At 39.0% G+C, this 23,951-nt stretch overlaps 1 protein-coding gene across 1 annotated transcript in view; it reads right to left on the bottom strand.

The window, feature by feature from the left end:
• The window catches only part of mthfsd (methenyltetrahydrofolate synthetase domain containing), a 210,661-nt gene that overhangs the window by 86,139 nt on the left and 100,571 nt on the right, over positions 1 to 23,951 (bottom strand). The window contains exons 3-6 of the mRNA XM_067389353.1: positions 6,818 to 6,931; positions 6,584 to 6,697; positions 6,410 to 6,500; positions 6,212 to 6,324 (exon numbers count right to left, since the gene is read on the bottom strand). Of these exons, the coding sequence (XP_067245454.1) occupies positions 6,212 to 6,324; positions 6,410 to 6,500; positions 6,584 to 6,697; positions 6,818 to 6,931 (432 nt within the window). The remainder of the gene's footprint in view (positions 1 to 6,211; positions 6,325 to 6,409; positions 6,501 to 6,583; positions 6,698 to 6,817; positions 6,932 to 23,951) is intronic.

Here is a 23,951-nt window from a genome sequence, read left to right as displayed (position 1 = left end):
AAAACAAACTTATATACATTTTCAAGTTTAATAGGTTTATTAGATGGCGCATTATCCTGTAATAAAAAAAAAATCTAAATTAAATATAGGCTAGCCTATGTTTCTGGATCTAGGCACTAGGGGCAGAATTCTGCCATCTGCTGGTTAAAGAAAATCCTGTAGGAATTACTTAGATTCTGAAAGTCAATTCTTATAACCCAAACCCTCCAAAAAGATCCATTAAATGATCTTCGACATAAACAGCAAATAACTTGCATATGTAGGCCTATGTGCTGATCAGTTCTGTACTGTCTGCACGCTGTAGTGACCAACAGATGTGATGGCACCAGAGCTTCACAACAGACATTCTTTTGTCCCACTTTGATTAATCAAAAGAATGTGAAAGGACCCTCAACGACTAGTAACGACGAAGTAAATGACTATTGTAATCAGGACTGCCAAAGGTGGGAGACAGGAAAGATATCAACGGCCATTGACGATAGGCTAATCTCATCACGAGTTGCCTTTGTTCACCTCAGGCTTCCATGCCTGAGTTCAAGGTGCGAATGACCATGGACTCCTAGGGCTGCCAAACCGGTTCTGGCTAGAGCACAGCAAGAACAAAGAAATGCTCAGAAAGGAAGACATTTTCTGAACATATTGGCTTGAAATCCCCAAAAATGGACAGGAATACTGTAAGGAACATGTCCTATGTGTCCTTGTACTCATCCAGGAAACTGTGCACACACAGTGTAAACCACATCTGGAATAAAAGCCAATGCAACTGCACCCACTGAGACAGAAGTGTGATACCTCAACCAATTCACATCAAGTTAGGACTCTACGAGTTCAGAACACTGCCATAAGGACTTTGAGAAAGGTTTGAAAAAGAAATAAAGCATTTCCAAGGTCCTAAAGACATTGTCTTATTTAACTGTGTATTTTGGAACAATACAACAAGTTTCACAGGATGAAAGGTGGGCGTGTTAAGGGACGGACACCTGGAATGCTGTGACCCAATCACATCACCATATCAGGAAAGGTGGGGATTAGTAATCCCCTCCCCAACGAGAAGGAATAAAAGTTTTACCAAAGTGAACAGACCCTTGTTCTGAGTTTCTGACCTGATGAGGGAAGACAACAGCACGACCAAGGTGAGACTCTTGCGAGTAAACCTTTCACCACACGGCTCAAGCAGCCAAAGTGCTTCTGCAGAGGACTTTGACTCCTGACCTGCATAACCCAAGTACCTCCAACCTACAGAAGATCCTACGGACCGACCACCATCTGACCTACAGTTCTCTGGATCACACAAAGACCTCCAGCACTCAGTGTAGCTCTGCAGCTGTTGGAAAGCAATCCAGTCTCCCACTGTACACGGAAGGATACCAGAGGACAACGTTTCCCATTCCGGACTGATCACCCGACCAAGTGAAACGTAAATATATGCTAACCAAACCTTTTCCAAAAGCCTTGGCATTAGGTTGTTGCTAAATGAGATTGCTATTTGTGTAGAGACTGTTTGTCTAGGGTCAGCATACACAGATAGATACATTAGACACGTTATCTGTATTCAGAGTAAATGCTTATTTACTTTTTTTTTTTTTATACCAGCATCCAGAAAGACCACAACTGACCCCCTCATAGACTGCTAATTACCCATTCATTGCTTTGTCCAATCCGTTGCTCATCTACTTGGCATTCAGTTTTGTTAACATCCATGTGTGTTGTAGTTTGTAGTTTGTTTGATTATTGATTCAATTTTCTTAGTTTAGTCATTTTCCTTTGTAGTATTTAGTGAGTGTGATATTTTACTCTTGTATGTCGTTTTGTTAATAAATTCATTTTATTGCAAACTGTGTCATTCTTGTTAATCAGAGGCTCTACAAGCTCGCCCGAATCTCACTAAATCCTTCAGATTGGTCAGATGATAAACTTCCTCCAATTTATAAAATATTAATTCAGTTAACAATCTTTCATGATTGTTTTTTATTGTCAAGGTGAGAATCCTGACTGGTGCCCCAAAATATTGGAAGGAATCGTCTGACTCAATATTAATATTAATCCAAAATATTAATATTAATAATAATTAAGACCAAAATCACTACATTTGTGGTGCCCTCATGTGAGGCTAATCCAAAAATCACTACATTTGTGGTGCCCTCATGTGAGGCTAATCCAAAAATCACTACAACGCGCAGTGTCGGATTTAAATGCTTATTTACTTTTTTTTTATTTTTATACCAGCATCCAGAAAGACCACAACTGACCCCCTCATAGACTGCTAATTACCCATTCATTGCTTTGTCCAATCCGTTGCTCATCTACTTGGCATTCAGTTAGGTTAACATCCATTTGTGTTGTAGTTTGTAGTTTCTGTTTGATTATTGATTCAATTTTCTTAGTTTAGTCATTTTCCTTTGTAGTATTTAGTGAATGTGATATTTTACTCTTGTATGTCTTTTTGTTAATAAATTCATTTTATTGCAAACTGTCATTCTTGTTAATCAGAGGCTCTACAAGCTCACCCGAATCTCACTAAATCCATCAGATTGGTCAGATGATAAACTTCCTCCAATTTATAAAATATTAATTCAGTTGATCTTTCATGATTGTTTTTTATTGTCAAGGTGAGAATCCTGACTGGTGCCCCAAAATATTGGAAGGAATCGTCTGACTCAATATTAATATTAATCCAAAATATTAATATTAATAATAATTAAGACCAAAATCACTACATTTGTGGTGCCCTCATGTGAGGCTAATCCAAAAATCACTAACAGTAATGGTGGCTAGAGTTCATGTTATATCCTAATACACTTTTCTTTGTATTGTAGATTGTATTCGACCTAGAAAATGCATAAAACGATGTTTCAGGAGCAGTCAAATCACGTGATCACTGTAAAGCCAGACCGCACTGTTATAAACATGAATTCAAGAGAAACCCCGAAGAACAAGAGAGGAGCTGATGAAGATGTTTCTTCTGTGGATATAGCTGTGAGTATTTGGTGTTTGCAGTTATAGCATACTTTTTTCTGAATTGATTGAAGGCCTAAATTATGCTAAACATTGTATTTGGTTCTTGAAGATGCATTATGGAATGAAGATGAAGAAAAGACCTTCATCTGCAAACCAATGACACAAAAAACTACATTATTTTTACTCACAGTACCAACTTTGGGAAACTTGTAAATCTGCTAATCTGAAGTGGCTTGTATTTGTTTTTCTATTTTCCGTGTTTAATGCAATAATTAATAATAATAAATTAATATTTCTTTTTGCTCTCTCACTACAGGGATGGACTCTGGAGTGCAGCATTACTTCAATTACTTCAAAGATGAAAATAACACTACTCTATGATTCACGTAAGTTTTAAGATGTACTTGTGAGAGATTCCTTTCCGTTTTCTGTTGTACTGTACTCTCCATAAGTCTAATAAATGTTTTTCTGAATTGCATCTCAATCTTAGGATGTCAAGCCCCCTGAACGCAAAGAGAGTCAGCATCAAAATGGACGTGCCCCTGATTGAAAACACAGAGATGTCAAAAGTATCTGTTGGCTGTCTACTTTTTGTTCAATATGGAGCATTTAAAAGCCAGTTTCTTCACCATTTAGCATTTGTGGACTAAAGGTGCACAGAGCGCCCTCCGGCTGTAAATATGAATTCAAAACACAGTATCCAGCACTCATAGTAATGACAATAAATCCTGAATAAATATTACTCCTCTGTATAGAAAATTGACAAACATGAGAATCCATCAGTATTTCTCCAAATGTGCATGCTTTTAAGCTAAAAGCCTATATGAAATGCCATAGAGGTAACATAATTGTTCAGACACTTTGCATCACAGAAATACATTATATTTTAAAGAATATAATAGAATACCATTATTTTAAATTGTAATAATATTTCACAGTATTGCTATTTTTTCTGTATGTTTGATTTACATTATAATGAGATTTGAATCATGATCACAGAGGGTTTTTTCACAGCCTACCTGACTGAAAGAGCTCATTATTTATGCAGCTCATTAGAGCTCTTTATGCTATTCTTTTGTCTTCTCAGGTGAGAATCACCCATTATTCATGATTATTCACGCCTCCACGCATACTGTGTTTTAGAAAAACATCTTTTTGCTCTCTCACTGCAGGGATGGACTCTGGAGTGCAGCATTACTTCAATTACTTCAAAGATGAAAATAACACACTCCTCTATGATTCACGTAAGTTTTAAGATGTACTTGTGAAAGATTCCTTTCTGTTTTCTGTTGTACTGTACTCTCCATAAGTCTAATAAATGTTTTTCTGACTTGCATCTCCATCTTAGGATGTCAAGCCCCCTGAACGCAAAGAGAGTCAGCATCAAAATGGACGTGCCCCTGATTGAAAACACAGAGATGTCAAAAGTATCTGTTGGCTGTCTACTTTTTGTTCAATATGGAGCATTTAAAAGCCAGTTTCTTCACTATTTAGCCTTTCTCAGTACTGAATTTGCCATGGGTCATTTGTTTTTATTGTTTAAATGCTTATCTGAATATTAAATTATCATTTAATGCTCATGAATTTAAAAACAATTCTACTAGCTAGTCTTTTAGTTCATTTTTTTTTAAACAAATTGAATTGCAGTGTGTTTTATATTGCCTGTGTCATTGTAAATGCTAATAAAAATGTCTTAAATGATTACATATTATTTTGATGTGTTATGCCTACGGGTAAGTTTTTCTAGTGATTAACTATATAAGCAGGTTAATTCATAAAATTTAATTAAAATAAATTAAAAACTAAATCAATAAAATGAACCCATAAAAAGTTTCTATATAGAACCTTTTTCCTGGCAATAAAGAACCCTAAAGGGTTCTTTTGATTAAACCCTTAAAAAGGGTTCTATATAGAACCTTTTAGGGGTTCCATATATGAAGCGCCTGATAGAACCTTGTTTGGTTCTATATAGAACCTTTTCTTCTAAGAGTGTATGTTTGAGATTTAGTTAAATAAAACTATTGTGCACATTCTTGCAAGTTGATTCTGATCTGCTTATAAACCAATGTCATTTTAAATGATTATGACCACAGCTACATGCTAAGAAAGCGTTATTTTTCTGTGGCCATGGAAAATATCCTTTCTGAAGTGATGATAGACAAGCAATACGCTGGCCAAACAGATTAATTGATTGTAATAGTCATTCAGCTACATGAAGTTAATTCGATTAACTGATCCAAATATTTATAATTAATTATGAGTTGATTATTCATATTTCCCTTTTGAGCTCATTTGCTTACAGTATGTAGCTGCAGCATTAAAAATGCAACCCTGGTGTTTTCAAACTAAAATGGGGTCTGCAGTGTGGAGATATCTATATTAGAGAATATCATTGGACGGTTGGCAGGTGGATGATTTATTTTTACAGTGGATTTAGGCAGAAGTCAATGCATAGATTTGGAGAGTTCTCTCTCCTCTACGCTTCGATTATTATTATTTTTTTCTTCTATTTTCCACATTCCTGTCATAAGCACAGCAGTGTGTTGGCAAAATCTGAGCTGGTCATGGGCCGCTGTTAGGCATGGGAGCTGCGAATCTAATATTTTAACATCCAAAAGCCTGCGCTGTATAACCCATCTGCTGGGTTGTTGTGTGGGAGGGCAGGAGGGGGAGGGGTGTATTGTTTCAGCTATCAGTGAGATTGACCAGCCTCTAACACAAATGGCTGGGTTAAACAAAAACTATCCAACCATGGGAAAAATAACCCAACAAAATGACTCAACAGCCTCAACCCAGTGTTTGGGTAAAAAAAAAAAAAAAAAAAAAAAAACGTTTTTTTTTAAGAGTTTAATATATATAAATTGTAATTGTTGTACATGCTCCTAAATTTTTGGTGGGTGCGCCTAAAGTTTTGCTGGTTCTCCTAACTTTTTAAGTTGGAAGCACCAGCGCTATTAAGTAAAGTTAATTTTGAGCCTTATGTTTACTACAGATGTCACAGTAAAATATTAAAAATTTTAACAGTTTATCTTCCATCTCAAATTATATATCTGAAGCCTTGATAAAGGATTATTCAAATACACAAATAACACAATCACACTATCTTTATCCTACAATCTGTAAATCTTATCCTTTTGTGGTTTATTGAGGATCGTTTAGGAGTTGTAGAAGTTTTTACAGTTTTCATTTCAAGGCTTTTTCATTTTATCACAATGAGTGAAACCTGACAGTTATTACAGGCTAAATGACTAACCTGGCAATCGTGAACAATGGTGACGACCACAGTGGATTCACCCACGTTTCCCATACATGCCATCAGAGCATATTCCATATCTGCAAAGCCTTCACCTTTTCCAATTCTGTAGCCTAATGGCATTGAATATTGTCAGTTCATTGTATTATGAGAAGAAAATACAAGAAACTCAAGTCATCCTAAGGTGCAGAGTTTTACCTTTATCAGATACAGCCACAGATCCAATTACGACAAGATCCACTTGAACTTTGTCATCTAAACCAATCGGGACACTGAAATCTTTAATACCCTTAAGCAAAGAATTTTTCAATTGAAACATCAGGAAGTGCAACAATGCAACACTGCATAACTTTAGAAAATGCATAATTTCACCTGAGAAGTAGAACAAACACACAGTTCTTGTTTGGTTGCACCTTTTGGCGGAATGATCCTGTTGAGTAATCCAGTTCTTAGCCGAGGTGTTGGAACAAGCAATGTTTTTCCTGCCTTTATTCAAAATTAAAATGGGACACAAATTATGTCATTAAATTTAATGTGTTAAACGATTATATATACACAACCCAGAATACAACACAGTTTGATGATGGTATCAGAAATCTAATATACCTGCAGAGCAGCTAATCGAACCCCCTCCAGGGGTTTGTCAGGACCCACCTTGACTGCAGCAGTTTTGGTGAAGACCTCTAAGAGTGACACCTTACCACATGCCTCCAGTGCACCCTGAAAATGGGGTTAGGACTGGATTAGATCACACTTCAGTGGAACTTGCTTCTAAAATAAAGAAGCATGCATGTTCCTGAGGTCTGTCTGGATTCACTGTGATCACTCTGCTAGAGCTAAAGTCTGTTACATACAAGAGCTGCTTACAAATAGAACAAATAGTCCGCAGAATCCTTATATTACAGAAAGGTTTACTATTTGGGTGATTCTCATGAAAACTCGGTTTTAAAAATTTCAAACATGAAAATTGAAAAATGCTTTAATTAGCTTTTTTTTTTTTTGTGGAGTATTTGTGAACATTAATTTAAAAATGTTTACTTACAATTTAAGACATTTTTTGAACAATTTCCAAAACAAGTCCTAAAAAAAAAAAAATCTCATTACCGCAACAGTCTGAAAACATCAACACTGTTAGAAAAGCAAATACAATTTCACATTTTTAAAAATTGATTATTAACAATCATGGGCAGTTACTTGAAATTCTGAATTAATATTTATTTTTTAAATAACCAGCTGTTTTTTTTTTTTAATTTTGATTGATTTCTCTCATTACCGCAACACCTTACACAATTTACAACCTTTTTTTTTTTTTTTCCTCAATGAAACCTGACATATTTTCAAAATGATGTGGCAAACCTGAAAGAACATATCGTATATATTCCACACATGCATTTAAAAGCAAACTACTATTTTTCCATTTATTAAACAAATATTAAATAAACACCTGTTGTTGTAATGATACATAGGTTATGTAAATGAGGTTGCTGATTTCAGTAATGATAATAAGTATACTAAAAATGTGGTATAGTATAAAAATATAAACATTAATGTAGAAAATAAATTAGATAATATTGGCACAATTATGGATTTACGTTCAATCAGTTTAATTTTTGCAGTGCATCAAAAATATAGGCTTGCAAAGGCTAAAAACTGAGAACACGTGCATTTAGCAATACAACCTGCACCACCCATTTACCAGATTAGTAAAAAGTTTTGACAATTACAAATTTTTTTTTTTTTTTTTTTTTTTTTTTAAAGTTATATTGTTTGGGTCAAAAACAATGGGAATGTAGTCTGGGATAGCTAAAGTGTGTGTTTTTTATGGCTACTGAAAAAGTTTTGATCATCTCAGCAGCATGAAAAAAAAGGGCTTGAAAAATTATTCAGAATTAAAATTCTGAATAATTAAATTCGGTAACACTTTCTATGAAGACCATGCTTATAATGAATTATAGCTCCATTTATACTTATTTATAAGCAAGTATTACTATTTTATAAACATTTATAAAGACTTAAGACCTATACCATATTATAAGAACAGTTATAGTTACATTTATATTCTTTTTATAATTACTTATAAGTCATGCATTTTCCTTTTCAATGCATATCCAGTATTAATTAGTCTGTCGTATGGTTCCATGAATGAATTTATAAAGATGCAGCTTGCATTGCTATGTTATTATATTATAGTTACAATGAATTTTTATTCAGATTTATTTGTCAAATTAGTGAATATATTGTTATAAATAGCCAGGTTGTGTTCTTATAAATACTTATATTGAGTAATAATAGTTACTAATCTGTATAAATACATCATTGTTGGCATTAAGTAAAGTGAAATGCAATCTTCCTAATCAAATATTAAGAAATCACGAATGTGTGCCCATTTTACACTAAGTTGTTTACTTGTAAATGTAACTAATGAACAACAATTCCCGTAATAATAATAACAATAATAACTAGATTAAAAAGTTCGTTGAGACAAACTTTAAGTTGGCTTGAAAAAGCCTAGCCTGAAAGTTTAAAGTAGTTTATAAAGTTTAAAGTTTGAAAGTTTTCAGTTTGAAAGTTTCAGTTTTAGTTTAGTAGTTTTGATAGATAGATAGTCAGGGAAAGGTGGTTGCTAGGATTTTACTATGCGGTTGCTAAGGTACTTAGGATGGTTCCTAGGCTGTTGCTATGTGGTTGCTAGGGTACTCGGGGTGGTTGCTAAGGTGTTGCTATATGGTTGCTAAGGTACTCGGGGTGGTTGCTAGGGTGTTGCTATATGGTTGCTAGGTTACACGGAGTAGTTGCTAAGGTGTCGCTATGCGGTTGCTAGGGTACTCTGGGTGGTTGCTAGGGAGTTGCTATGGTAACCTGGGTGGTTGCTAAGGTGTTGCTAGGCAGTTGCTAGGGTGTTCTGGGTGGTTGTTAGGTGGTTGCTATGGTAACCTGGGTGGTTGCTATGATGTTGCTAGGTGGTTGGTAGTTGTCACAGATGGTTACTATGGAGTTTTTATGGAGTTTTTATAGTTATTAACATGTTTTTAGCCCACTTTAACACTTAGCTAATCACTATTAGCATGTAGTTATTCACTGCTAGCATGTGTAGCATTTTGGAAGTCCAGATTGCTAGCATGAGTCAAAAGAGCCAACAGCCATGTCTCTACGATGTTCTGATGCAGAGATATAAATCTTGCAAAACGGTTGCTAGGGTACTCTGTTTGGTTGCTAGGGAGTGGCTTGGCAGCTACCAATGATGATACTCCAAAGGCTGCTTGACAATATAAACCAACCTCCATGTCTGTACGATGTCCTGATGCAGAGATATAGATTTTGCAAAACGGTTGCTAGGGTACTCTGTTTGGTTGCTAGGGAGTTGGTTGCTAAGAAGTGATAGATCGATAGATTTAGTTTGATAGATAGATAGATGAGAAGTGATAGATAGATAGATAGATTGATAGATTTAGTTTGATAGATAGATAGAGATGAAGTGATAGATATATATAGATGAGAAGTGATAGATTTAGTTTGATAGATAGATAAATAGATAGATTTAGTTTAATAGATAGATAGATAGATAGATAGATAGATAGATAGATAGATAGATGAGTTTGAATGAGTTTCAATGGATTAGAAATAGTACATAGAATGGCACTTGAGTCTAATTGAGTTTTTGAGTCTATTAGGCTTCCGTAGTTTAAATTTGAATTTTGACAGTTGGAATTTGAAAGTCTTGGCTCATTTGAACATTCCGTCAATGAAAGTCAATGGGATTTTTCCGAGCTTTAATAGTCATTTTTAGGAAAACCGTAAGTCAGATCACTTAGAAAAGATATAGCACACTTGGTCAGAACAGTCTTAAGGTTTGAGCCGAATTTAGTAGTTCTAGCTTTTAGCTTTAGCTTTAGTTAGTGTTAGAAATTTTAGTCTCAGAATAATAATAATAATAATAATAATAATAAGTTTAATAAGCATTTCAGTAAGTTGGCTTTTTCAAGCCAACTTAACTAGATAAAAAAGTTTGAGGACAAACTTTAACTTGGCTTGAAAAAGCATAGCCAGAAAGTTTTAAAAGTTTGAAGTTTGAAAGTTTAAGTTTTATTAGATAGATAGATAGATAGATAGATAGATAGATAGATAGATAGATAGATAGATAGATAGATTGGTAATTGTCACAGATGGATACTATGGAGTTTTTATAGAGTTATTAGCATGTTCTTAGCCCACTTTAGCACTTAGCTAATCACTATCAGCTTGTAGCTATTCACTGCTAGCATGTCGGAAGTCCAGATTGCTAGCATGAGTCAAAAGAGCCAACCGCCATGTCTCTACGATGTACTGATGCAGAGATATAGATTTTGCAAAACGGTTGCTAGGGTACTCTGTTTGGTTGCTAGGGAGTGGCTTGGCAGCTACCAGTGATGATACTCCAAAGGCTGCTTGACAATATAAACCAACCCCCATGTCTGTACGATGTTCTGATGCAGAGATATAGATTTTGCAAAATGGTTGCTAGGGCACTCTGTTTGGTTGCTATGGTGTTGCTATGCTGTTGCTAGGGTACTCGGGGTGGTTGCTAAGGTGTTGCTAGGGTACTCGGGGTGGTTGCTAAGGTGTTGCTATGCGGTTGCTAGGGTACTCAGGGTGGTTGCTAGGGTGTTGCTATGCGGTTGCTATGGTACTCGGGGCGGTTGCTAGGGTACTCGGGGTGGTTGCTAGGGTGATACTATGCGGTTGCTAAGGTACTCGGGGTGGTTGCTATGCGGTTGCTAGGGTACTCGGGGTGGTTGCTAGGGTGTTGCTATGCGGTTGCTATGGTACTCGGGTGGTTGCTAGGGTGTTGCTATGCGGTTGCTAGGGTACTCGGGGTGGTTGCTAGGGTGTTGCTATGCGGTTGCTAGGGTACTCGGGGTGGTTGCTAAGGTGTTGCTAGGGTACTCGGGGTGGTTGCTAAGGTGTTGCTAGGGTACTCGGGGTGGTTGCTAAGGTGTTGCTATGCGGTTGCTAGGGTACTCGGGGTGGTTGCTAAGGTGTTGCTATGCGGTTGCTAGGGTACTCGGGTGGTTGCTAGGGTGTTGCTATGCGGTTGCTAGGGTACTCGGGGTGGTTGCTAAGGTGTTGCTATGCAGTTGCTAGGGTACTCGGGGTGGTTGCTAGGGTGTTCATATGTGGTTGCTATGGTACTCGGGGTGGTTGCTAAGGTGTTGCTAGGGTACTCTGGGTGGTTGCTAAGGTGTTGCTATGCGGTTGCTAGGGTACTCGGGGTGGTTGCTAGGGTGTTGCTATGCGGTTGCTAGGGTACTCGGGGTGGTTGCTAAGGTGTTGCTATGCGGTTGCTAGGGTACTTGCTAGGGTGTTGCTATGCGGTTGCTATGGTACTCGGGGTGGTTGCTAGGCGGTTGCTAGGGTACTCGGGGTGGTTGCTAGGGTGATACTATGCGGTTTCTAAGGTACTCGGGGTGGTTGCTATGCGGTTGCTAGGGTACTCGGGGTGGTTGCTAGGGTGTTGCTATGCGGTTGCTATGGTACTCGGGTGGTTGCTAGGGTGTTGCTATGCGGTTGCTAGGGTACTTGGGGTGGTTGCTAGGGTGTTGCTATGCGGTTGCTAGGGTACTCGGGGTGGTTGCTAAGGTGTTGCTAGGGTACTCGGGGTGGTTGCTAAGGTGTTGCTATGCGGTTGCTAGGGTACTCGGGGTGGTTGCTAGGGTGTTGCTATGCGGTTGCTATGGTACTCGGGGTGGTTGCTAGGGTGTTCATATGTGGTTGCTATGGTACTCGGGGTGGTTGCTAAGGTGTTGCTAGGGTACTCTGGGTGGTTGCTAAGGTGTTGCTATGCGGTTGCTAGGGTACTCGGGGTGGTTGCTAGGGTGTTGCTATGCGGTTGCTAGGGTACTCGGGGTGGTTGCTAAGGTGTTGCTATGCGGTTGCTAGGGTACTCGGGGTGGTTGCCATGGTGTTGCTATGTGGTTGCTATTGTATCCAGGCTGGTTGCTAGGATGATGCCAGGGTGATTTGTGTGGTTGCTATGCAGTTGCCATGGTGTTCTGGGTGGTTGCTAGGTTGGTTTGGGTGGTTGCTATGAGAGTTGATCATAGATAGATAGATAGATAGAGAGATAGATGAGAAGTGATAGATGAGAAGAGAGATAGATGAGAAGTGATAGATGAGAAGAGAGATAGATGAGAAGTGATAGATGAGAAGATAGATAGATTGATAGATAGATGAGAAGGTAGGGCTGGGCGATATATTGCATGCGATTCTCACGCGCATTCCGTCAGTAAAGCCGGTTCCCTGATTACCTCTAAATCGCCATCACCTGCTTTCAAATGGAGCGGCATTTAATAGACAAAGCCGTAGTTCACGGAGAAGCCACGCAAAATCGCGTTCAGTATCGAATATATAATAATGAATCGACTTCGATACTGAACCCGATTTTGCGTGGCTTATCAGTGATCTACGGCTTTGTCTATTAAATGCCGCTCCATTTGAAAGCAGGTGATGGCGATTTAGAGGTAATCAGGGAACCGGCTTTACTGACGAAATGCGCGTGAGAATCGCATGCAATATATCGCCCAGCCCTATGAGAAGGGATAGATAGATAGATAGATAGATAGATAGATAGATAGATAGATAGATTAGAAAGAGAAATAGATAGATAGATAGATAGATTTAGTTTGATAAATAGATAGATTAGAAAGAGAAATAGATAGATATATAGATAGAGAGATAGATGAGAAGTGATAGATGAGAAGAGAGATAGATGAGAAGTGATAGATGAGAAGATAGGTAGGTAGATAGATAGATTAGAAAGAGAGATAGATAGATAGATAGATAGATAGATAGATAGATAGATAGATGAGAAGTGATAGATGAGAAGAAAGATAGATTGATAAATAGATGAGAAGGGATAGATAGATAGATAGATAGATAGATAGATAGATAGATAGATAGATAGATAGATAGATTAGAAAGAGAAATAGATAGATAGATAGATAGATTAGAAAGAGAAATAGATAGATAGATAGATTTAGTTTGATAGATAGATAGATTAGAAAGAGAAATAGATAGATAGATAGATTTAGTTTGATAGATAAATAGATAGATTAGAAAGAGAAATAGATAGATATATAGATAGAGAGATAGATGAGAAGTGATAGATGAGAAGAGAGATAGATGAGAAGTGATAGATGAGAAGATAGGTAGGTAGATAGATAGATTAGAAAGAGATAGATAGATAGATAGATAGATAGATAGATAGATAGATAGATAGATAGATAGATAGATAGATAGATAGATGAGAAGTGATAGATGAGAAGAAAGATAGATTGATAAATAGATGAGAAGGGATAGATAGATAGATAGATAGATAGATAGATTAGAAAGAGAAATAGATAGATAGATAGATAGATAGATAGATTAGAAAGAGAAATAGATAGATAGATTTAGTTTGATAGATAGATAGATTAGAAAGACAAATAGATAGATAGATAGATTTAGTTTGATAGATAGATAGATAGATTAGAAAGAGAAATAGATAGATAGATAGATAGATAAAGACATATTAGATAGAATGGAAGTTTGAATGAGTCTCAATGGATTAGAAATAGTACATAGAATGGCAGCTAATAGAGTCTGATGAGCCTCTCCAACTGTCAAAATTTGAATTTTGACAGTTGGAGTTTGAATAGTCTTGGCTCATTTGAACATTCCGTCAATGAAAGTCAATGGGATTTTTCCAAGTTTTGATCAGCTTTTTTAGGAAAACCGTGAGTCTGATCAGTCTGAAAAGATATAGCAACCCGAGTCAGAACAGTCTGAAGGTCTAGTCCGAGTTTGGTGGTTGTAGCTTGAACAGTCTAGGAGGAGATGCATTTAGCCATGTCTCTACAATGTTCTGATGCAGAGATATAGATCTTGCAAAACGGTTGCTAGGGTACTCTGTTTGGTTGCTAGGGAGTGGCTTGCCAGCTACCAATGATGACACTCCATAGGTTACTTGACAATATAAACCAACCCCCATGTCTGTACGATGTTCTGATGCAGATATAGATCTTGAAATACGGTTGCTAGGGTACTGTTTGGTTGCTAGGCACTGGCTTGGCAGCTACCAGTGATGCTACTCCAAAGGCTGCTTGACAATATAAAACAACCCCCATGTCTGTACGATGTTCTGATGCAGAGATATAGATCTTGCAAAACGGTTGCTAGGCTACTGTTTGGTTGCTAGGGAGTTGCTTGGCAGCTACCAATGATGATACTCCAAAGGCTTCTTGACAACATAAACCAACCCCCATGTCTCTACGATGTTCTGATGCCGAGATATAGATCTTGCAAAATGGTTGCTAGGTACTCTGTTTGGTTGCTAGGGAGTGGCTTGGCAGCTTCCAATGATGATACTCCAAAGGCTGCTTGACAATACAAACCTACCCCCATGTCTGTACGATGTTCTGATGCAGAGATATAGATTTTCCAAAATGGTTGCTAGGGTACTCTGTTTGGTTGCTAGGGAGTGACTTGGCAGCTACCAGTGATAGATAGATAGATAGATAGATAGATAGATAGATAGATAGATAGATAGATAGATAGATGAGTTTGAATGAGTTAGATAGATAGATTAAGTTTGATATAGATAGATAGATGAGTTTGAATGAGTTAGATAGATAGATAGATAGATAGATAGATAGATAGATAGATAGATAGATAGATAGATAGATAGATAGATTAAGTTTGATAGATAGATAGATGAGTATGAATAAGTTAGATAGATAGATTAGATGGATAGATAAAGTTTGATAGATAGATAGATAGATTTAGTTAGATAGATAGATAAATAGATAGATAGATGAGTTTGAATGAGTTAGATAGATAGATAGATTAAGATTAAGTTTGATAGATAGATAGATAGATTTAGTTTGATAGATAGATAGATAGATAGATTTAGTTTGATAGATAGATAGATAGATAGATAGATAGATAGATAGAATGAGTTTGAATGAGTTTGAATGAGTTTAAATGGCTTAGACATAGGAATGGCAGTGAAATTGAGTCTGTGTGTTTGAATTTGAATTTTGACAGTTGGACGGAATGTTCAGATCAGCCAAGGCTTTTTCAAGCCAACTTAACTAGATAAAAAAGTTTGAAGACAAACTTTAAGTTGGCTTGAAAAAGCTGGTCCAGAAAGTTTGAAGTAGTTTTGAAAGTTTGAAGTTTGAAAGTTTAAGCTTAGTAATTTAGATAGTTAGTCTACTTTAGCACTTAGCTAATCAATATTAGCATGTAGCTATTCACTAGCATGTGTAGCATGTTGGAAGTACAGATTGCTAGCATGAGTCAAAACAGCCAACCGCCATGTCTCTACGATGTTCTGATGCAGAAATATAGATCTTGCAACACGGTTGCTAGGGTACTTTGTTTGGTTGCTAGGGAGTGGCTTGTCAGCTACCAATGACAACACTCCAAAGGCTACTTGACAATATAAACCATGGGCGTAGGTTTAGGGGGGGACGCTAGGTACTAGTCCCTATCAATATTTTGATATGACAAATTTGTCCCCACCAATATTTAGCAAGCTCCTTTGCACTGCTATTTGGATCGATTCTAACGGCCAGGACGACGACAGTACAAGAAACGCCGTAATTTGATTGGCGGCGGGGTATCTTATAGGCTACACGCGCGGGCCGGGACTACTTTTGTGCTTGCACTAGCAGCGAGCGGTTGGTGTGTGTGTGCGCGCGCGCATGTTGACGACGCCGACGGTAAGTTACCAGGACTGTCTCTCTACCACATACAAAGGCCAGAGTAAAAATATTTTAATATTCCGTTTTAACTATAATTAGCTAGCCCCACAAATAAACTAGCAGTAGTGACTGACCAGGCTTTCAAATGCAGATTCTACTGTGGAAAATAGTATTAACTGGTGATAGTATGTGTTACCCAGGATGATAGAATGCTAAATTAGCAAGTAACTGAATGTCAATTAGCCAACAGTGTTTTCTGTAAGTATAATTAGGCTATTAACGTAGCCTATAGTAAATTATGTTTGTTTGTTAATAAACTGTATGGTTGTTCAGCATTTCACATTCCCAGGTATTAACGTGAGTGTACTGGAGGGTAAATAGTGTTTAGAAAAAGGTTATTATATTTATTTATTTAGATTTCCTTGTGGCAGAATATTTTTTGTTAGTGTAATTACTAATGTACATAATTTGTTAATAAAACGTTTGGTTGTGAAGCATTACACAGTCTCAAGTTTTTAATTTTATTTTTTGAGAGTGCTTTTGGGGGGGGGGGGTGTCGTGGGGTGTCCCCACCAAAGCTGAGACCAAACCTACGCCCATGATATAAACCAAACCCCATGTCTGTACGATGTTCTGATGCAGAGATATAGATCTTGCAAAACGGTTGCTAGGGTACTGTTTGGTTGCTAGGGAGTGGCTTGCCAGCTACCAATGGCGACACTTCAAAGGCTACTTGACAATATAAACCAACCCCCATGTCTGGACGATGTTCTGATGTAGAGATATAGATCTTGCAAAATGGTTGCTAGGGTACTGTTTGGTTGCTAGGGACTGGCTTGGCAGCTACGAATAATCATACTCCAAAGGCTACTTGACAATATAAACCAACCCCCACGTCTCTACGATGTTCTAATGCAGAGATATAGATTTTGCAAAATGGTTGCTAGGGCACTCTGTTTGGTTGCTATGGTGTTGCTATGCAGTTGCTAGGGTACTCGGGGTGTTTGCTAAGGTGTTGCTATGCGGTTGCTAGGGTATTCGGGATGGTTGCTAGGATGTTGCTATGCGGTTGCTATGGTAATAGGGGTGGTTGCTAAGGTGTTGCTATGCGGTTGCTAGGGTATTCGGGGTGGTTGCTAGGGGGTTGCTATGCGGTTGCTATGGTACTAGGGGTGGTTGCTAAGGTGTTGCTATGTTGTTGCTAGGGTATTCGGGGTGGTTGCTAAGGTGTTGCTATGCGGTTGCTAAGGTCTTGCTATATGGTTGCTAAGGTACTTGGGGTGGTTGCTAAGGTGTTGCTATATGGTTGCTAGGGTACTCAGGTGGTTGCTAAGGTGTTGTTATACGGTTGCTAAGGTACTTTGGGTGGTTGCTAGGGTATTGCTATGAGGTTGCTAGGATATTCTAGGAGGTTGTTATGCTGTTCTGGGTGGTTGCTATGCGGTTGCTAGGGTGCTCTGTGTGGTTGCTGTGCTGTTGCCATGGTGTTCAAGGTGGTTGCTTGGGTGATCTGGTGGTTGCTATGATAGATAGATAGATAGATAGATAGATAGATAGATAGATAGATAGATAGATAGATTTAGTTTGATAGATAGAGATAGATTTAGTTTGATAGAGATAGATTTAGTTTGATAGATAGAGATAGATTTAGTTTGATAGATAGATAGATAGATAGATTTAGTTTGATAGATAGATAGATAGATAGATAGATTTAGTTTGATAGATAGAGATAGATTTAGTTTGATAGATAGAGATAGATTTAGTTTGATAGATAGATAGAGATAGATAGATTTAGATAGATAGATAGAGATAGATAGATTTAGATAGATAGATAGATAGATAAAGTTTGATAGATAGCTAGATAGATTTAGTTTGATAGATAGATAGAGATAGATAGATAGATAGATAAATAGATTTAGTTTGATAGATAGATAGATAGATAGATTTAGTTTGATAGATAGAGATAGATTTAGTTTGATAGATAGATAGAGATAGATAGATTTAGATAGATAGATAGATAGATAGAGATAGATAGATTTAGATAGATAGATAGATAGATAGATAGATAGATAGATAGAGATATAGATTTAGTTTGATAGATAGATAGATAGATAGATTTAGTTTGATAGATAGATAGATAGATAGATAGATAGATAGAATGAGTTTGAATGAGTTTAAATGGCTTAGAAATAGGAATGGCAGTTAAATTGAGTCTGTGTGTTTGAATTTGAATTTTGACAGTTGGACGGAATGTTCAGATCAGCCAAGGCATTTCAATGGAAGTCAATGGGAGCTTTTTCCAGGTTTAATCAGCATTTTTAGGAAAACCGTAAGTCAGATCAGTCTGAAAAGATATAGCAACTCGAGTCAGAACAGTCTGAATGTCTAGTCCGAGTTTGGTGGTTGTAGCTTGAACAGTCTAGGAGGAGATACAATTTAAAATTTAGTCTAAGAAGAATAATAATAATAAGCTTAAGTACAATATCAGTAAGTTGGCTTTTTCAAGCCAACTTAACTAGATAAAAAAGTTTGAGGACAAACTTTAAGTTGGCTTGAAAAAGCATAGCCAGAAAGTTTGAAGAAGTTTTAAAAGTTTGAAGTTTGAAAGTTTAAGTTTTATTAGATAGATAGATTGGTAGTTGTCACAGATGGATACTATGGAGTTTTTATAGAGTTATTAGCATGTTCTTAGCCCACTTTAGCACTTAGCTAATCACTATTAGCATGTAAATATTCACTGATAGCATGTTGGAAGTCCAGATTGCTAGCATGAGTCAAAAGAGCCAACCGCCATGTCTCTACAATGTATTGATGCAGAGATATAGATTTTGCAAAACGGTTGCTAGGGTACTCTGTTTGGTTGCTAGAGAGTGGCTTGGCAGCTACCAGTGATGATACTCCAAAGGCTGCTTGACAATATAAACCAACCCCCATGTCTGGACGATGTTCTGATGCAGAGATACAGATTTTGCAAAATGGTTACTAGGGTACTGTTTGGTTGCTAGGGAGTGACTTGCCAGCTACCAATGAGGATACTCCAAAGGCTGCTTGACAAAATAAACCAACCCCCATGTCTGTACGATGTTCTGATGCAGAGATATAGATTTTGCAAAATGGTTGCTAGGGCACTCTGTTTGGTTGCTATGGTGTTGCTAGGGTACTCGGGGTGGTTTCTAGGGTGTTGCTATGCGGATGCTAGGGTACTCGGGGTGGTTGCTAGGGTGTTGCTATGCGGTTGTTAGGGTACTCGGGGTGGTTGCTAGGGTGTTGCTATGCGGTTGCTATGATACTCGGGGTGGTTGCTAAGGTGTTGCTATGCGGTTGCTAGAGTACTTGGGTGGTTGCTAGGGTGTTGCTATGCGGTTGCTAGGGTACTCAGGGTGGTTGCTAGGGTGTTGCTATGCGGTTGCTAGGGTACTCTGGTGGTTGCTAAGGTGTTGCTAGGGTACTTGGGGTGGTTGCTAAGGTGTTGCTATGCGGTTAATAGGGTACTCGGGGTGGTTGCTAAGGTGTTGCTATGCTGTTGCTAGGGTACTCGGGGTGGTTGCTAGGGTGTTGCTATGCCTTGCTAGGGTACTCGGGGTGGTTGATAAGGTGTTGCTATGCAGTTGCTAGGGTACTCAGGGTGGTTGCTAGGGTGTTGCTGTGCGGTTGCTAGGGTACTCGGGTGGTTGCTAGGCGGTTGCTAGGGTACTCGGGGTGGTTGCTAGGGTGATACTATGCGGTTGCTAAGGTACTCGGGGTGGTTGCTATGGTGTTGCTATGGTACTCGGGGTGGTTGCTATGGTGTTGCTATGCGGTTGCTAGGGTACTCGGGGTGGTTGCTATGGTGTTGCTATGCGGTTGGTATTGTACCCAGGCTGGTTGCTAGGATGATGCCAGGGTGATTTGTGTGGTTGCTATGCAGTTGCCCATGGTGTTCTGGGTGGTTGCTAGGTTATTTTGGGTGGTTGCTATGTGAGTTGATCATAGATAGATAGATAGATAGATAGATAGATAGAGTTTATGAATTTGAATGAGTTAATAGATAGATGAGAAGTCATAGATGAGAAGCCATAGATGAGAAGAGAGATAGATGAGAAGACAGATGAGAAGAGAGATAGATGAGAAGTGATAGATGAGAAGAGAGATAGAGAGATAGATAGATAGATGAGACGAGAGATAGATGAGAAGAGAGATAAATGAGAAGTGATAGATAGATTGATAGATGAGAAGTGATAGATAGATAGATAGATAGATAGATAGATAGATAGATAGATAGATAGATAGATGAGAAGTGATAGATGAGAAGAGATAGATGAGAAGAGAGATAGATGAGAAGTGATAGATGAGAAAAGAGACAGATGAGAAGTGATAGATGAGAAGAGAGATAGAGAGATAGATAGATGAGAAGAGAGATAGATGAGAAGTGATAGATAGATAGAGAGATAGAGTTATTAGCATGTTCTTAGCCCACTTTAGCACTTAGCTAATCACTATTAGCATGTAAATATTCACTGATAGCATGTTGGAAGTCCAGATTGCTAGCATGAGTCAAAAGAGCCAACCGCCATGTCTCTACAATGTATTGATGCAGAGATATAGATTTTGCAAAACGGTTGCTAGGGTACTCTGTTTGGTTGCTAGGGAGTGGCTTGGCAGCTACCAGTGATGATACTCCAAAGGCTGCTTGACAATATAAACCAACCCCCATGTCTGGACGATGTTCTGATGCAGAGATACAGATTTTGCAAAATGGTTACTAGGGTACTGTTTGGTTGCTAGGGAGTGACTTGCCAGCTACCAATGAGGATACTCCAAAGGCTGCTTGACAAAATAAACCAACCCCCATGTCTGTACGATGTTCTGATGCAGAGATATAGATTTTGCAAAATGGTTGCTAGGGCACTCTGTTTGGTTGCTATGGTGTTGCTATGCGGTTGTTAGGGTACTCGGGGTGGTTGCTAGGGTGTTGCTATGCGGTTGCTATGATACTCGGGGTGGTTGCTAAGGTGTTGCTATGCGGTTGCTAGGGTACTCGGGGTGGTTTCTAAGGTGTTGCTAGGGTACTCGGGGTGGTTTCTAAGGTGTTGCTAGGGTACTCGGGGTGGTTGCTAAGGTGTTGCTAGGGTACTCGGGGTGGTTGCTAAGGTGTTGCTATGCGGTTGCTAGAGTACTTGGGTGGTTGCTAGGGTGTTGCTATGCTGTTGCTAGGGTACTCGGGGTGGTTGCTATGTGGTTGCTAGGGTACTCGGGTGCTAGGGTGGTTGCTAAGCGGTTGCTAGGGTACTCAGGGTGGTTGCTAGGGTGTTGCTATGCGGTTGCTAGGGTACTCGGGGTGGTTGATAAGGTGTTGCTATGCGGTTGCTAGGGTACTCAGGGTGGTTGCTAGGGTGTTGCTGTGCGGTTGTTAGGGTACTCGGGTGGTTGCTAGGCGGTTGCTAGGGTACTCGGGGTGGTTGCTAGGGTGATACTATGCGGTTGCTAAGGTACTCGGGGTGGTTGCTATGGTGTTGCTATGGTACTCGGGGTGGTTGCTATGGTGTTGCTATGCGGTTGCTAGGGTACTCGGGGTGGTTGCTATGGTGTTGCTATGCGGTTGCTATTGTACCCAGGCTGGTTGCTAGGATGATGCCAGGGTGATTTGTGTGGTTGCTATGCAGTTGCCATGGTGTTCTGGGTGGTTGCTAGGTTATTTTGGGTGGTTGCTATGTGAGTTGATCATAGATAGATAGATAGATAGATAGAGTTTATGAATTTGAATGAGTTAATAGATAGATGAGAAGTCATAGATGAGAAGCCATAGATGAGAAGAGAGATAGATGAGAAGTGATAGATGAGAAGAGAGATAGAGAGATAGATAGATAGATGAGACGAGAGATAGATGAGAAGAGAGATAAATGAGAAGTGATAGATAGATAGATTGATAGATGAGAAGTGATAGATAGATAGATAGATAGATAGATAGATAGATAGATAGATAGATAGATAGATAGATAGATAGATAGATGAGAAGTGATAGATGAGAAGAGATAGATGAGAAGAGAGATAGATGAGAAGTGATAGATGAGAAAAGAGACAGATGAGAAGTGATAGATGAGAAGAGAGATAGAGAGATAGATAGATGAGAAGAGAGATAGATGAGAAGTGATAGATAGATAGATAGATAGATTGATAGATGAGAAGTGATAGATAGATAGATAGATAGATAGATAGATGAGTTTGAATGAGTTTGAATGGCTCAGTAATAGTACATAGAATGGAAGGTTCATTGGGTTTAATGGGCTTCAGTGTGTTTAGATTTGAATTTTTGACAGTTGGAGTTTGATGGAATGTTCAGATTTTCAATGGGAGTCAATGGGAGTTTTTTTCAGTTTTAATCAGCATTTTTAGGAAAACCGTAAGTCGGATCAGTCTGAAAAGATATAGCACACCAAGTCAGAATAGTCTCAAGGTCTAGTCCGAGTTTGGTGGTTGTAGCTTGAACAGTCTAGGAGGAGTAGCATTTAGAAATTTAGTCTAAGAAGAATAATAATAACTACATAAAAAAGTTTGAGGACAAACTTTAAGTTGGCTTGAAAAAGCATAGCCAGAAAGTTTGAAGAAGTTTTAAAAGTTTGAAGTTTGAAAGTTTAAGTTTTATTAGATAGATAGATAGATAGATTGATAATTGTCACAGATGGATACTATGGAGTTTTTATAGAGTTATTAGCATGTTCTTAGCCCACTTTAGCACTTAGCTAATCACTATTAGCATGTAGCTATTCACTGCTAGCATGTTGGAAGTCCAGATTGCTAGCATGAGTCAAAAGAGCCAACCGCCATGTCTCTACGATGTACTGATGCAGAGATATAGATTTTGCAAAACGGTTGCTAGGGTACTCTGTTTGGTTGCTAGGGAGTGGCTTGGCAGCTACCAGTGATGATACTCCAAAGGCTGCTTGACAATATAAAGCATCCCCATGTCTGGACGATGTTCTGATGCAGAGATACAGATTTTGCAAAATGGTTACTAGGGTACTGTTTGGTTGCTAGGGAGTGACTTGCCAGCTACCAATGATCATACTCCAAAGGCTACTTGACAATATAAACCAACCCCCACGTCTCTACGATGTTCTAATGCAGAGATATAGATCTTGCAAAACGGTTGCTAGGGCACTCTGTTTGGTTGCTATGGTGTTGCTATGCAGTTGCTAGGGTACTCGGGGTGGTTGCTAGGGTGTTGCAAAATGGTTGCTAAGGTGTTGCTAGGGTACTCGGGGTGGTTGCTATGGTGTTGCTATGCAGTTGCTAGGGTACTCGGGGTGGTTGCTAAGGTGTTGCTATGCGGTTGCTAGGGTATTCGGGATGATTGCTAGGATGTTGCTATGCGGTTGCTATGGTACTTGGGGTGGTTGCTAAGGTGTTGCTATGCGGTTGCTAGGGTACTCGGGTTGTTGCTAAGGTGTTGCTATGCGGTTGCTAGTGTTCTCGGGGTGGTTGCTAGGGTGTTGCTATGCGGTTGCTAGGGTACTCGGGGTGGTTGCTAGGGTGTTGCTATGCGGTTGCTAGGGTACTCGGGGTGGTTACTCGGGGTGGTTGCTAAGGTGTTGCTAGGGTACTCGGGGTGGTTGCTAAGGTGTTGCTATGCGGTTGCTAGTGTTCTCGGGGTGGTTGCTAGGGTGTTGCTATGCGGTTGCTAGGGTACTCGGGGTGGTTGCTAGGGTGTTGCTATGCGGTTGCTAGGGTACTCGGGGTGGTTACTCGGGGTGGTTGCTAAGGTGTTGCTAGGGTACTCGGGGTGGTTGCTAAGGTGTTGCTATGCGGTTGCTAGGGTACTCGGGGTGGTTGCTAGGGTGTTGCTATGCGGTTGCTAGGGTACTCGGGTGGTTGCTAAGGTGTTGCTATGCGGTTGCTAGTGTTCTCGGGGTGGTTGCTAGGGTGTTGCTATGCGGTTGCTAGGGTACTCGGGGTGGTTGCTAGGGTGTTGCTATGCGGTTGCTAGGGTACTCGGGTGGTTGCTAAGGTGTTGCTATGCGGTTGCTAGTGTTCTCGGGGTG

This window comes from Chanodichthys erythropterus, chromosome 7 (assembly GCF_024489055.1).
Source record: "Chanodichthys erythropterus isolate Z2021 chromosome 7, ASM2448905v1, whole genome shotgun sequence".
Lineage (NCBI taxonomy): Eukaryota > Metazoa > Chordata > Actinopteri > Cypriniformes > Xenocyprididae > Chanodichthys > Chanodichthys erythropterus.
The sequence above is the reverse complement of the archived record's forward strand: the minus strand, read 5'-3'. Positions and strand labels throughout refer to the sequence as shown.